Consider the following 16108-nt stretch of genomic DNA (forward strand, 5'->3'; position numbering starts at 1 on the left):
GTTGTTGAAGTGGTGACGGTAGGTTTTCCTTTCCCTATTCTGATGTACTTGGAGATTAAGAAGAGAGCGATGAAAACCCCCCAAAGAAAAAGGAAAAAAGAAAAGAACAACCCCTTGGCTATATTCTAGGAAGAAAAGATGACTTTGTCATTATCTTACAAAAGCTGGTATGAAGAGGTTATCCATCTTCATTTATGTGTCTGTTTCGAACGTATGTCTTGCAGGCTGGAGTATTTTTTTGGGATGCCTTATTAGAAACAAAGTTTTTCTATGGCATTTGCCCTGATGATGCTCTGGAATTTTGGGGAAGATACTTTGCAGATAAATTGAGATCTGCCAACTGCTGATAATTTAAGACCACTGATTTAAAGTAATAAATAGAAACATTTTGTTTGGATCAAAAGATACTGTCTTCACTTCAGGATTAGAGTTATTTTAGTCACAATCTCAGTGAGCTTCATATCACATGCCCTATGGGTGCTCAATTATTCAGTGATGCCGTTCACAGCCCTCGGGGCTGGAGTCTCTGATACATCGTTTTGAAACTATCAATGGCGGTGGCACTTAGGTTGAGACTTTTTTTTTTTTTAATTGAAGTATAGTCAGTCACAATGTGTCAATTTCTGATGTACAGGTGACTTCCTTTAATGTGGTCCCAAGAATCACTTAATATCATCAGTAAAATGTCCATATTCTGTTTTCTTGTTATTGACAGAAAAAGCAAATTCTGCCCCCAAAAGAAAATTACCCAATTTGACATAGCTTATACTCAGTCATTCAAAAGGGACACATGCTAGCCCCTGGTTAGGAATTTCATAACAGCCTCCAAGGAAGAGAAGAACAGCTTAATGCATTTATTCTGTGATGCTCAGATCTAAATTTTTGCATTACCAAAGGTTTAGTCACAGATAAATTATGGTTTGTGTATGTGTGAGAAAGAGAGAAATTAATATCCTCCATTTGTTATATTTAAGGTTTTAGAAATAAAATTGTTGAAAGGAACCCCATACTCTGGGATGGCCTGACTCCGAGCTTGCCCCATGCTGTGTGAGACCCACTGCTTGGTGGATTTGTCACAGACCCTCTCTGGCTGACGGGGATCAGGAGCTGTGATGGTGGAGCCACGACGGGAGCAGAAAGATGGGTGAGGGAGCTTCTAGTTGAAGTTTTGATCTTTTAACTCCATGCCCAGTTCCGTAATTGTGCTTTCAAATGTAATTCTAGCTGCCAATTTACACTTTACCAGGGCTAAAACTTACTTTTAGTTTCATTTCCATGGAAAATGTGCACTTTGCTCTTGATTGACAGATATATTTTGACAGTTAATACAGGTTTACCCAGTCAAGGCTTGTTTTAGTTGAAGGTGAAAATGGAAGAGGGAAAAAAAATTACTTGGGACAGATCTTAGTATTTCTCTTTTTATTGCATTCGTTGTCTAACAACAATAATAATACTCATTGGCAAGAAATTTATTTACACTAACGAATTAAATGGAATCACAGGTATTTTTAGATGGGTCAGAAAACAAAGGGCCACTGTGATGTTTTGCTTTGAGTGCCTCTGAAAACCAAAGAGTAAGAAATGTTGTTTGAAACAGAACAATCTAGAGAAGTACGTACTAACCAAGCACACGAGAACAATGCAGACGAGGCACTGCTGTCTCTTCCATGCAAATGACCAGACACCAGAAGGTACAAATTAAAATTTTCAGATAACATGCTGTCCATACTCACTGGACTTAAAATGGTTTCCAAACAACTCTTTTCCTTTAGTGACACATAAAGAGAGATGAAAATAAATCAACTTCTCAACAATGGAATAGAATTCATTCTCTCTTTTTTCTCTTTTTAGCTGGCCAGTTTTGTTAGTGATCTGTAGCAGGTGTACCAGTGGTTTAATTGCAACACCATTAAAAAGTACAAAAGCAGTCATGATGACCATAAATAAATATTAAGGAAAACATATACAGACATATTTAAGGGTTTTCACTAAGCACTAATTAAATCTGATGTTGTTGGGAGGTGTTACCTACCTGGAGTGCCTCTTAATTCCCACTTTTTAAGGTAATTTGATTATTTTTGGCCAATTGTCCTTTCACAGATGAAAGATTAAATTCTTGACAGAAAACCTGGGTGTGTGAATCGGGTAGCTGAAGGAGACAGAAGTGTACACCTTCCAACAACATACTCATGCTCACATCCGTTTGGATGTATTTGGTGATGACCTAACCAGTCATCACTCCACAAAAGAAGTAAAGAAATGGTCACGTGATGGCAACACTGCCATCAGAGAGCCAGTCGTTGGTGGCTTAAGCATCACAGCGACCAAATACATCATTTTAGAACGTGCGCAAATGCACAAGAACACACAGTGCCATTTTTATTCAAGGGAACTGCAGTCTGCAGTTGAAAACACCCAAAGCTGCATAAACTCTGAGCTTCCACTCAGCAATGTGCAATCTTGACATCAATGCATTAACCAAACATGTGAGGAAATGTCATCTTACTAAAATACCAAGAATTTAGTAAATCAATTTTACCAAAATATATAAACAAGTAGAAGGATAAGTGCATTTAGTAGAAATACATTAAAAAAAATTTCTTAAAATCTCATGAGCCATTCAAGGTACACACACACACAAAGTGGCAATAAGGCTATGATACTGCTCGGAGTCCTATCTGACGTTACCAAGTCCCATGTACAATACGTATTTTTAATGCCATGTGATTGCGGTGTGTGTATGTACGGCGGGAGATGCAGTCACACGTATGCAGTTCTGTACATCTACACAAACAGCATGCATATACTTGGGAAGTTGCCTCTTGTTCTCTTACTCCTTACCTATTCATTCTTGAGTCCCTAGTGATGCGGAGGTTGGGGCTGGAGTGGGGCCAAGGCTTGGGGATCATCAGGTTTCTTTCCTTCCCTACTTTGTAGGTCTGGGAGCAGGTCCCATGCCACACTTGGTCCACACACTCACATATGTGAGTCTTCAAGTTACCACCATTCTCCAGCACATCCACACAGACACCAGCCACTAGCACGTAAGGACCCTCTTGTCCCATAAGGTAGAACCTGATGTTGGCGTTTTCTAGGGGACATTGTTTCTGTAGGCTTGCTTCTTTGCCCTTCAGCTTCTTGGTAGGGCCTGTTCTTTGCTGCTGCTTTAAGTGCTACTTGTGTACTGTCTGGTGTTACTTTTTCCCCAAATGTTTTGGGCTGAGACTAAATTTCCTGAGACTTCAAACGCCTAAGACAAATATAAATAAGATCTGCCCGTGTACACAGGCTGCTCTCCAGGGGTGAATCACTGAAGCGCGTATGCATTTCTTACAACGCTGTTTCCTTTCGAGAATTTACTCCCCACCTCCGTCATCATAAGGAAGACAATTCTAATAGAAAATATAGGCATTTTATTTCTGGACTTTCTCCCTAAATACTTGGCTTCAGGACAGTGCACTTGGTAGATCCTTGATTAAAGGTAAACTGGGGAAGATAGTTTAAAAATTGGGCTTCTCTTTTCCATTTTACCTTTTCGTTTAGAAAGCACTGAGGACTTCTTGGCATTAAGCAGGTGCCGTGAACCCTAGAGGCTGCTGTCCATGAGCTGAAGTGTCCCTCAGCTGCAGCTCCAGTGGGGACAGTAAATGCAGTCACTCCAATGGAAGTTGGTACCTCTGAACTATCTCAGTGTGACGAGGGGCTGTGTCACATCCGCAGCAGAGAGACCCCATCACCGGGACACTTCCCTTTTGAAGCTGCCTGAATCCTGTGCTCAGACACGAGCCTCCTCTCCTGTGGCTTGGGCTGTGCAACGTCTAACACTTCCAAATGAGTTAGAATCACCATATAAAGGTGAATTTTCATTTCCCTTTTAAAATATAATTTTAAAGCAACTGTCTTCAGCAAAAGCCATGAAGGCTATTTAAGGTGCTAGATCCAACCACCCAGCTTGGGGCTGCAGCTCGGGCCTTGGGAGACCTGAAGATTTCGGGGTGGCGGTAACCACAGGATGAGAGGTAAGCAGCCATTTGGTTTCTCCCTTGTCCTCTTGCCCCTTTGTTCCCAACAAGGACAAAGAAGCACTAGGGGGCTGTTCCCCTTTCGGGCCCCTGAGATGCAGAGTGTGGAGTTGGCACCTGTCACACTGCAGTCATGAACTGTTGTGGGTTAAAAATGCTTACGTGATGCTGAGGGCGGGAAATCCACGTCAGTCCCAGCTGAAGGGGAACCACAAAGAAGAGCTTTGTGGTCATGAAACTAACAGTGGACACCATCAGCGTGTTAGGATGGGTCAAGTTAGGTTTCTACCCTAACAAACACATCACGCTACAGTCAACTTCTGATGCAGGGAAAGAAAGGAGGAGAAAACTTTCCTATAAACTCTGAGATACTTGAGGGGAGATAGTCTTACCTAAAGTGATCCAAGTCCTTTCATGGACACCCTGCCCCAGACATTCAGCCCACACAATGCTCTTGGTCTACAGCTTGGCCTCACCATAATCCCAATCCCCTGTCCCCCAAAGCATTACCTGTTTCCCCAAAATGCTTGTGGCTGTTGTTAGAGTTGTACTGAGCTGTCATTTAGGGAATACAGCTTATAATAACCAGATAGTCCTTTTTTGTCCACTTCTGGTAAATTAAAAAAAACTATAAAGCCCTTAAAGTTCATGACACTGAAAACCACTAGCATTAAAATAGGAATCGTGTAAGACGCTCAGCCAGGCCTCATGCACTAGCGTCAGGAAAGGAAATAACAGGAAAACACCACGTTCACAAGGTCTGAGGTCCTTCACTTTGTTTTCATACCCTCTTCTCAGGCAGTTTACATCTTACCCTTTGTTGGACAATCAAATCAAGTGCCTTTTACAATTTCAGCAGTTTTAATTAGTAATTAAAATAACTAAGACCTAAAATTACTATAATTTAACTTAAAAAAGTCAAAGCAGCTATAATACAAACTAAATGATTTGACGAATAAGAATCTGATTTATAATATTGTCAGTTGGTCATTGATCTCAGCATTGGAAGTGTACAAATAAAGTTAAAATAAAGAATACTTCTAAGCCATTTAAGAAAATGCAATATAATAGCTCATAAATTATGTGCAGAGAGACTATAGACATTTCCAGTATATACATCCATTTTCAAATAATCCTAAAGTGTAAACTTTACAAAAGATAATCGTCCTTCTATTTCCACTCTTAAAATGCAGACAGTGAAACTTCCAGTGTGATCCAGATGACTTTTTCCCCCCAAAATAAGCAAAAATGGCAAAAATTTACAAGAGCAAGCACTGGCATAATTAGATTTTGACTAATTTAGTCTGTTAGTATTAGAAAAAGATTTGCTGAATTTTGTAGTCCATTAAGAGTCGGTCCTTGTTTCTTACGATATTAATAAACAGCAAAGCACCACACATCTCAAAATATAACAGAGTATCCAGGATGGCAGTTTATCATACCCCAGATGAAGGGAGACAGAAAAAAGTAGGTAGGGACTTTGATCCTTGTAAAACACAATGTTACTTTCTAAGGATGTTTCTAAGGATGGAATGAATGATTTCTATACCTAGTGACAAAAGAAGGGAAGCTAACTGACAGTACTCTGTCACTGTAAAGGAAACAGGCCTTAGGGAAAGAAAAGGATTATAAATTTCTAGTTTAGACAATTCCAGATTTCCAATATTTACACAAGCAAAAAGAAAAATCACAATGTTCAAAATATGAGACGGAGCTACATAGGCGGGAGCCCTTTTACACCACCTGTTACTTGTAACCATCGAAAACTGTCCCCTAAGCTCTGCATTTATAATATTTCCAGCGGGAGATAATGACAGAGACCCCCCCCACCCCATGGAGTAAAGGAAGTAAAATGCTTGTCCAGGGATTTGTCTGGCCTCAACTCTTATTTTAAAACTCATCTCCAGGAAAGTGGATGACCTCATTTTTACAGCCAGTGCAGCAAAGAGAACTAGATACGTGAGCATAAAAAGCAAAACAGCAGCAGCAGCAACAACCAAAAAACAAGCCATCTTCTCCCCTGCCCCAGTCGCCTGCGCTGGAATTCATTTGCTGAAATACTGAAATCCTTAATACTGGCTTTAAAATAGGTATAACTGCCCACACTGCTAGACTGTATCCTGGGTACCATCTTGAACAAACTTCAATTGTGAAGTGGAACTCTCTAAAGAATGGAAGAGAAGGGCAGGGAAACCATTCAAAACATCTCTAGAATAGAACTGACAGCTCTCCTTTACGGGAACATAGTTGCTTCTCTGGTTGAATGTTAGTCAAATCTAACTTTTCTCTAACTGGTATTTCTATTTTTCTTAAAAGTACATTTGTTAATACACTAACCGAGCCCACTGGGGAAATCTTGAGTAGAAAATCTGTGACAAATTCCTGATTGTGTCACAGTAAGGCTGAAGACCAGCCAGAATGTTCTCCGGGAGAGGAAACCTGAAAATGTTGGTTTCCTTAAAAACCAATTTCCTGTTCAATTTGTTGGGGGGAAAAAGGAACTGTGTTGTGTGTGTCAGTGTTGCTGAAATACTGAACACGCAGAAGTAGCAAAGTAAACAACAGATCCCAATATCCCATGGCTGCGTTAATGTCTAAATTTTTCTTTGTTTGGCCAAATCTGGAGGATAAATGTTACCCTCAGAACCCCAAGGTAATACCCACATTCACATTCTTAAGGCTTCTGCTTCCTTCTGGGGTTAACAAATAACTAATTCTTTTCTCTCTTCCTGATGCCCAGCAAGCAGAACAGTTTGCTTGTTTTTTTGCCATGGTAGGTAATTACGTGGCAGAGCCCCCACGTTTCCGCAGTGGGGTTGTCTCACTGTCCAGACACAGATACGAGGGGGCACTTTCCCCACACTCTGGAGGAGATTCCGCAGCCCAGATCTCATGGCAGAGTGGTGCTCTTGGCCATACAGATGTGTGCCACTGGCCAGATGCAGGCAACCAGACTGAAAATTCATGGCGCCCCACTGACACCACCAGGGTGCGTCGTGCTCCTGCTGGGCAGGCTCGTGCTGGTTTTCCAAGTGACACCACCCACCCAACACAAAAGAAGAGAGACACCGCTACTTGGTGTCTCTCACAAATGGGATCGTTGGTTTGTTACGAAACCAAAGGTGGCTTGGGATTATCTCAGGAGGTTAAAAGGAAGAGTATATTCTATTATTGCAGCAAATGCAGTTACTGAACGCACGGTTCCCTAGTCTGCCTAGAGCACGTTACCCGTCATCAGCTCCCGCATCCTCGAGGGGAGAGCGGGCAGGAGGAAGTGGCGGCGTCTCTCCGGGGGCCTTACTGCTCACCAGCCCCCTCTGTCAGCTTTTCTGTCTTCTTAGACTTCCTCTGCATTTGCTCCTGTTCCTTCCGCCTCAGCTTTTCTCTTTGTTTCTCCATCTTCTCTTGAGCCTTCCGAGCCTTCTCTAGAGACACTTTCATTTCCTTGAGTTTTTTTTTGACTACAGCTCGGTCCTGGGACGAAGCCATGCCAAGAGCCTAAGAAGGAAACACAGAGACAAACTGAATTTTAAAACCAGTGACCTCTCTGCTCACGATGAGGCTGCGATCACAGTATGTTAAAACTCAAGAAAGTTGTTTAAAAACAATCGAAGAGGTAGAGACTGAGCAAGAGGTGATTTCATTTGTCAAAAATCTACAAACACACCGTGGGGCTGAGCTTTATCTGTTCTTTTGTTCTTTGAAGTCCCTAGCACAGTACAACCTACACCTCATTAAGTAAATGCCTTCTGAACTGGTAATTAACGCATAAATGAATGAAAAAAGGGCACAATTCTGCTTCTTCAGCCTTTGGGCTGTAGACATTTACAGGCAAAAGTATTGCTAAACTCAGTATTTTCAAAAGCTCGGAGCAGGCACTTGCTGGCACAGAGGGCGCTGAGAAGGGCGGGAAGAATCGAAATGGCTTCCTTTCTGCCAGTGTGTGCATTACACTGAAGACCGAAAAAGTCTTTGGGACCGGAATGCCATGACTGGTCATTCTTCCCTGTGGGAAGACCTATAAAGGAAGCCTGGTTATAATGAAGAGGTTGCTCGATGAGCTGAGAATTCAGAACAAGGGGAGTTGGCCGTGTACTTTAAATGTTTCATGACCTTCAGAATCAACAGCGGGGTGCATCCATCTCCCCAACAGGGACAGCCCTGTCAATCAGGCCTTCATATTCACAGGCTATTGATTGAGCTCTAACCTTTTCAAGACTGTCAGGAGACACTCATCTGCCCGTCAGCCCAGCAGGGGGCTGAGGTTGGGGGTGGTGAGTTGGCTGGAAGCTCCTTTTGCCCTTTTTCCATGGGGGTAGGTGCCAATTCAGTCTCTAATAGAGATGGACTGGACAGGTGAAAATGAGAGTGTGATGGCGGGGGACAGAGACATGGCCTGGACGTGGTGGGGGAGGAAAGTTCTCGGGAGAACACGGTCCCAGTTTTGCAGCGGTATGCAGGGAAAGATGAGGGTGGAGGAGAAACGAGTCAGAAAGGGAAGATTCATGGATCTGGCTTTTAGCTGGAATGTGATGAGAGTCCACATTGGCCATCATTAACACTCACACTGCATAGGGAGTAAGCAGAGGTAATACATGGGCCGAGTGTTGCTAGCTCTCCTACTCAGCAGCCACTGTCTGATTTAGAACTCCTGACGACTTTCCAAAACTTCATTTACTACTCAGAAATAATTCAGTGTCCTTTCTGCTGACCGTGGATGAGAATTAACCTGGTAGATACGCAGAATGCTCTTATCTAATGGAAACATTTTAGGTGCTACGAGTAACACAAGTTATACTTGGTAACCTAACACATACAAACATAATTCTTTACCTTTAGTTTATTTCCATCCAACTGCAGGAGTTGCTCTCCAGTGATGTTTTGGGCACTGAATTCAGAGACATACTGCTCCAGATTTAGGCTCATTAGCCAGTGAGAAACCTGCTGCACACTCCATTCATGAACGGCCCGATTCAGACACTGACTGTGTTTGGGAGACTGTCCATCGTCAAGGATCTGAGGTAGGAACGTTACGCAGGGTTGTTAAAGGACCAGGATGCTGTAGCTCAGTGGCATGTGATCCTATCAAAAGCCATTTCTTGCCTACCAAAGCCACATTTATTTTTAAAACCACTGAATAAGCTAATGGTTCTAGTTGTGTGTGTTCACACACACACACGTAGTTATTACCTCTGCATTTTTTAGGTACTTGGAAAATTTAAAATTCCCCCAAATAAAGCAGCATTATTAATGTAGGAAGTTTAAGACTGAAAAACACACTCTAATGTTGCAAGTTTTCACATTAAAACACTTTGGAAAGATTATCAGGTGCAGAAAACAAATACTTCTTTAATCTCTATAATGCATCACTCTGCCTTGATCCTCCCATAAGACATCAGAGATATGTAAATACAAAATACATTTGAAAATATTGAGATAGATCTTTTACTTAGAAGAGGAGAGTATTATGTCCTCAAGCATTCTTAGGGAAATTTCCCAGCCATTATTTCATTTGAGCAGCAAGCAAACCTGTGAGGAAGGCAGGGCAGATAATTTCCATAATGACTTTTAATAAATGAGGAAAGTGAGGCTCAGAAAGTCTACAGAATTGTCCAAGATCACGAGGTTAGTAAGTGGAAGCGCTCAGCACTTAGTGGTCTGTTCCAAATCTCAGGCCCTGTCCACTGTGAATAGTGCAGAGGGCAGCGTGGTTCCTAGAACCATTCAGCTGAGAGGAGATGAGGGCGATGATAAATCCGGGAGGAGAGACAGGAGTCACCTCTGACCATGCAGGGAGCAGGGAAGAGGGGCCGGGGAAGGCGGAGATGAAGGCAATGGAGATGAAACGCGATGGGCTGTGTCAGGGTAATGGTGATGGGAGATGTGCAGAGGACTCAGAGGTGGAATTCGGAGATGCTCTGGACTCAGGAATGTCTTTTCAATGAGAGACAGACATGAACTATTTAATACAAGGAAACCCTCCACAATAGAGGAAATTTTCCTGTATTGTCTGATTTTAAATCATTGGCCAAGAAAGAACAGAAGCTTCAGACGATACCATGGAAGCCACCACACAGCCCACTGAGCGCTCACCTCGTCATCTATCATATCCAGGCTCTGAGTGAGAGAGCAACAAAGGAACCAAAAAGAGAAGTGTTACAGAAACAGCACATAACACATCTCAGCACAGAGTTTCAGTACAATTACAATCATGCCAAGCCTGAAGAATTGGGCAGAAACGTTTAAGAGGGAAAAAAGTTTATAAAGCAAAAATCATGTTAGAAAGAAGTAACTAAGAATGAATATTTACGGTGAAAGTATCTTTACTTGCACTGCTTCTCCCCCAGCCCCAGTCCTGTTCCCAATACTGGTATTTTTCCCTTCTGCTCATCTCTTGGGGCACTAAGTTGATCACTAATGTATTTTCCTGCCTCTTTCGTCCACATTTGTCTCCTGAGAATTCGTCTCAGTGCTCATCCGATCCTAGCTTCTAAACAAGTGGCTCTTCCTCGTTTTCCTTCCTCTCCCCTCACCACTGCAGTGATTCTCATTTGGGGCTGAAAATCAGAATCTTGGGCAGGGATGGAGGGAGGTTCAGGAGAAAGGGAAGGGAGTTCTGCAAACTCCCACGTGACTTCCGGGCCTCCCATCCCGACCCCGCTGTTTAGAGTCATCCCATTTAAATCAAAGAAAGGCTAAGGAGGTCCCCGGACAGCTTAAAGAGGCCCAGAAACAGTACTTCGCTCTCATGTTGAGACAGAGAGGGAGCGAAATCACAAAGATTTCGTATCAAAAATCAAACCACAGTCCCTATGATGTACATGCAAAGTCTACCTAAAACCGTTTTCCTGGAGATAGTTCACGGGCAGAACGTACGAGCCAAGGAGGCAGCTCTGTCCTAAGTGCCTGCGCGTACCTCATCTGACGAGAGCACCAAGGACTGGGAGAGCCCGGGTGCTTTGGGTTCTGCTCCCAGGCCGCTCAGGTCTGCTGAACTGGTACTGCTGGGACTGAAGTCATCGTTGAAGGTAAAGTTCTGAAAAAAATAAATAAAGCGTGGTGTTAAATGAGCAGTGAGTGAACCAGAGGTAGGTATGTTTGCAAGCTCTAAAAAGGTTCTTTTTAAGTAATCTTAGAAGAAATTCATGTTTGGTTTGGTGATGACCTTCAACCAGGCAGTGGTTGAGAACACTGCGCCTTTTGTGCTTGGTAGGGAATTCTGGGCGCTTTCTCCATCAGATGAAAGGATAGGTGTATTAGAGAAATGATTCTTCAGTCTCTCTTCAAGGGTACAGCATTCATTATCCTCTGCCACTGCTCAGAGGAGTAATAGTAATAAGCCTATCTCCCTTGACCCTAATGGTGATGAGTAACAGTGTAAGTAAAAATACAAGATGGTGTGGTGAGCCTGAGTTATTAGGAACAGATGGCAATCCGTATTAGAAAGGTAGCTTGAGCACCCCCTGGGAAGGATCGCTTGCTGTTGGCCGTGATAAACACTGTGAGAAACGGCAGATCCTCTCCTGGATGTAACCTTCAAGACGATGAGTTCTGGGGAGGTCACAGGCTAACAGTACCCTAGGAGCTACACGCTACGCTACAGCATGCCAGCGGAGTGCCAAAGAGGCTGCAGCATGAACAGACACACTTTCCAAATAATCACCTGGGGGTAGGGGGTCTGCAAGTGAAACCTCCCCAGAACTTCATTCAAATGTTCAGTGGGTGTGAAAGTCAAATAAATTCCCAATGACTACATAGCTGCTTCTGTGAAAACATTTTAAACCAAACCTGGAGTCTCTCCAGTGCAGGATAGTGGTAGAATGATTTAAACAACATTTAGATTTCTCAGATCCTAGACTGAAACCGATTCAAGACCAAAGTGGCATACTGCTGCCAAAACTTCTGCTAATTATTCTAGAAGGACTGGCTTCCCAGGAACTCAAAGCACTTAACCAACACCATCTTGTTTCCTATTCCACTTCCTTAGGATTTGGACTGTTAGTTTTCTGTTAGGTCCCCTTGCATTGGGTTTAGTCGGTTGTCAAGAATAAATACCATGCCAGAGGCTAGAGAATTCAGTCCCAAACTCCAAGGTTTGCTACAACTTCAGAAAGGAGACTAAATCAGAGCACACGGAGCTAAGCTAGTAAAACATTCCAGCAGGAGAGCACTTAACACAGAACATTACCATTTGATACTGTCAATGGAGATATGACCCCAAACTCTGTCAAAACCTTATGAGCTGTGGACCTCAAGAAAAGAATTAAATCAAGTAACATTCATTAGCCGTTTCTGTGAGAAAGAAAAGTGAACACAGATAAAAGGAGACCAAACAACATGTTAGCCGCCATATACGTTTCAATAAAATGTTAGGTTAAGGTTTGCAGCGTCATGCTGGAAATAACCATCATGCATTTAAAAACAAATCAGCATATAATTCCTAATTCTGCTAAAGTTAAAGAACTTTGGTGATAGAATTATAACAGTTTTTCAACACAGAAGTTTGATTTAAAAGAAGAAATAAGTGAGGGTGCTATGTCAGCATCGGTTTGTCTGACAGAGTTTCATTTAGATATATTGAACACATATTCAGCCCCAAATTTATTTGTTTTCCAGTAAATCTTGAAGAGCACAGCAAAAATAGGTTTATAATATAATTTAAAGTGGAATACTTGGTAAACAGATCTATCATACTGTTCCATGATTCAAATGCATCTTTCCCAGCATGGCTTAACTGTCAAACTGAGATTAAATAGCAGTATGTGAAAAGACGAGGATATCAAAGATTAACGTACAATCTAGAATGGAACAGTATTAAAGAAGGTGATGGTTAAATGAGGCTTGCTTTCTCCCCCACACAAGAAATACCATGCATTGTTTATTGCAGTGTTATCACATTGGTTTCTCGGATCCAGAGTACACACACAAGTTGAGAATGCTTTCCAAAGACTGAAGAGGAGGAAGGGTTGGGGGCTTTCTTGTTTGCTTTTTTAATCCATGTGTTTTCTACCTTGGACCCCTTTTTATCTGAAATTAGAGTTTCAGGAGAAGGCTGAAGGGGACTTGTAGTCGAAGGCAGGTTCTTGAAGGAATAGGATCCTTTCCGGCTTTCGTTAAACCATGAGAAAGGCAGGCCAGTTGAGCGAGTGGAGGCCTGAGCGGTGGCGGCTGGCTTCAGTTTCCAGTGGTCCAGCCTGCCTCTGAAGAGCCTGGATCATGAAAGGAATGGGTGTGTCAGACAAAGAAAGAAAAGAGGTAAAACTCAGTGAACTGAATTCTGAAGGGACTCTGAATATATTTCGAAGTAACAGTTTGAGAAACTATTCTACACAGCAGATAAGAACAAAAATTCTGCACTTTTTGACTAGAACACTAATCTTAATGGTTATCTTTTTTGGATCTAAGTGGATTCTATAACAATGGTCAACATTTTGATATCGCTATTGCTGTGGTGAATTTTGTGAAATGTGCCTAATAAATGTATGTGGATAAATTAAAATCAGGGAGGGGCACAGTCATCGAGGCACTGCTGTTAAGTTAAGTACCACAGCATTGCCTGTATTTTGGCCACCTAACAGTGCCTCACCACTAGTGACATGAGTTCATAATCAGCGTTCTTTCCTGGTCTCCTCTGAACACAGGTTCCCAAGAGTCTGAGACTTTAGAAAGTGATATATTTAAATAATATGAAAGTTTCTGGGCTCACGATACTTTCAGCAGAACACACACCTTACTGGTTTTTCATCATAATCTTAATGCCTGATTAGAGGAGGAGCACCAGACCTGAGGTTCTAACACCCTACTTGGGGGTCCAGGGTTTTTCACCTCCTGCGTACAAAGCCTTCCCTCAGCCTCTATTTTCCTATCTATAAAAGGTGGATATTTTCTGTATCTTATACATGGTTGTTAAGAATTAAATGAGATGTGTGTGAAATTACTTTGAAGACAGTAAAAATATAAAGGTCTATGCTTATTGTTTAACATTTAAAGGATTCAAAGGCATTTGAGAAACAGGTTGAAAACAGATTGTTTTCCATAATGCAGATACCTTCATAGAGCTGAGGCAGGAATGTGAAGTAGTTTCTGTGCATTTTGGAAGAAGTCACCCTCAATATGTACGAGTGATATTTGAAGCGATGCCTATTGTTTGTTAGCTCTTGATGTCATGACAACAAAGAGATTCCCTTTCAAGTGCCTCAGCACCATGGCTGGACATTTACGTCCCACATATACAATGAGTGTCAACTTTCTCCCATCTCATTTCACATTATTTTGGAACATTATACATTTCAAACTTATGTAAATAATACAACTCCTAACAATTCCTGTTCCTTTCCAACAATTACTGTGAGATTCAAATGGGACAATTAATGTAAAAACTATCTTGTAAACTCTAAAGCAATATACAAAGGATTATGAGAATGATAACTAAAGAGAATGGAGAAGTCAGCACAGTTTTGGTAGAATACTGAGATCACAGGTTGGGTGAGTAAAACTATGTCACACTAAACATACTAGAATATCTGATGGTTTTAATAGTGTATCTCTTAAAAAAAAAAAAAAAGAGGTCTGAAAGGATAAAAGAGACCAACCAGAGATGTGTCAACCTTCAATTTCATCCTAAAGTTTAAACTAAAAAAACAAAAAACAAAAAACAAAAAATAACTTGTATCCTTAAATCCACTTACTTACTGTCAAAAAATGGGGGTATAATAACTAAACTTAAGAAAGCATGCTAGCAAAGGCAGGCTGGCCTTCTGTAAGAAGCACTTTATTCCTGGGTCATGGATCAGTATAGTGGCCCCCAAACAAGTCTGATACAGATCAGCTGGGGCAGCTGTTGTAATGTGGAGTCTGGGGCACCCAGACACACCGAATTAGAATTTGGGGGAGAGGGAAGAGATGATCCGGAAACTATATTTTAAAATACATGTCTGAGCTTACTCTTAAAGTTTTTAATATCTATATTTATTAATATTACCTGAATGCAAATCTGAAATTGCTAGAGCAGAAACAGGTTATTATATACAGAAAATTATTGCACTGATTTCCCCATATCTTAATTCCCTCTTTCTAGGGTGACACGAGAACCAGTTGTCATCCTACACTTGGTCTACATTATAGGGGAGGAATCTGAAAAATATGACTATGAATGGTTTTATAGGAGAACAACGGCTGTCCCCCTCTCTGAGACAGGGAGAGAAAACTTATCTCTTTAATGTGAACAAATTCAAATGGGGAAGAATCTTGGGTTTTTCCCGTTTGGAAAGTAATATATGTCAGAGGGAGATACAACTACGTCTCCAGCTTTACAGCCCCAGAACGTCTCCATGGTGTTGGGTCTCAACCCCTCTCCCCATCCCCACTCCTTGAAAATGTAATCACGCACCTCTGGGGAGGTAAATCTCTCTGCAGGTACATCTACCGCTGTTTTATTTTCTGTGAAGGTACTGTTGAAGATGTCCTATTTTAAGAACCAATCTTTTTGCTTTATCTTATTTTGCTCTAATTTCTTTTTAAAATAAATTGTATTGTATCATATGTATTTTTGTGTATAAACAAGTAATATTTGGAACAAAGAGGAATACGTATAGATAAAAAAGAATGAACAAATGAATACATACTAATTTACAGACCAACTAAATAATGAGTTAGAAATAAGAGTATTTGTTTTTCATGGAATCATATAGACCAACACTAGCCAATAGAAATATAATATGAACCATATATATAAATTAAACTTTTCTACTAGCCACATGAAAAAAGGTAATATTAATTTTAATAATTTAACCCAAAATATTCAAAATATTTATTTCAACACATAATCAGTATTATAAAATTATTAATAAGATATTTCATATTCTCTTTTTTCCATACTAAGTCTCTGAAACTGAGCATGCATTTTCTCCTACAACGCATCTCGTGTAGACAAGCCACATTTTAAGTGCTCAACACTATGTCTGACTAGAGGCTAGGGTAGCATACTGGATGGTGCAAGTAGAGGTGGGTGGGGGGAGTTACAGACTATGGAGTTTTAATCCACCTCACTTATTTTTTGGTAGGAAACCAAGGCCCAAGGAATTCAG

At 41.3% G+C, this 16108-nt stretch overlaps 1 protein-coding gene across 9 annotated transcripts in view; it reads right to left on the reverse strand.

Annotated features, from left to right (window-relative positions):
• Positions 1-1404: 1404 nt before the first annotated feature.
• Positions 1405-16108, reverse strand: part of PPP1R9A (protein phosphatase 1 regulatory subunit 9A) — a 261326-nt gene continuing 246622 nt past the window's right edge. For 5 of the 9 annotated variants that reach the window (XM_010972521.3, XM_045508658.2, XM_074367461.1 and 2 more), the window contains 4 exons: positions 13033-13231; positions 10939-11058; positions 8856-9038; positions 1405-7520 (listed from right to left, as the gene is read on the reverse strand). In XM_010972521.3, the coding sequence (XP_010970823.2) occupies positions 7320-7520; positions 8856-9038; positions 10939-11058; positions 13033-13231 (703 nt within the window). In that variant the 3' untranslated portion in view covers positions 1405-7319. Of the gene's footprint in view, positions 7521-8855; positions 9039-10938; positions 11059-12882; positions 13232-16108 lie in introns of those variants that run through there. The other 4 variants (XM_010972537.3, XM_045508665.2, XM_045508662.2 and 1 more) reach the window with 3 other exon arrangements.

This window comes from Camelus bactrianus, chromosome 7, assembly GCF_048773025.1.
Source record: "Camelus bactrianus isolate YW-2024 breed Bactrian camel chromosome 7, ASM4877302v1, whole genome shotgun sequence".
NCBI classification, from domain to species: domain Eukaryota; kingdom Metazoa; phylum Chordata; class Mammalia; order Artiodactyla; family Camelidae; genus Camelus; species Camelus bactrianus.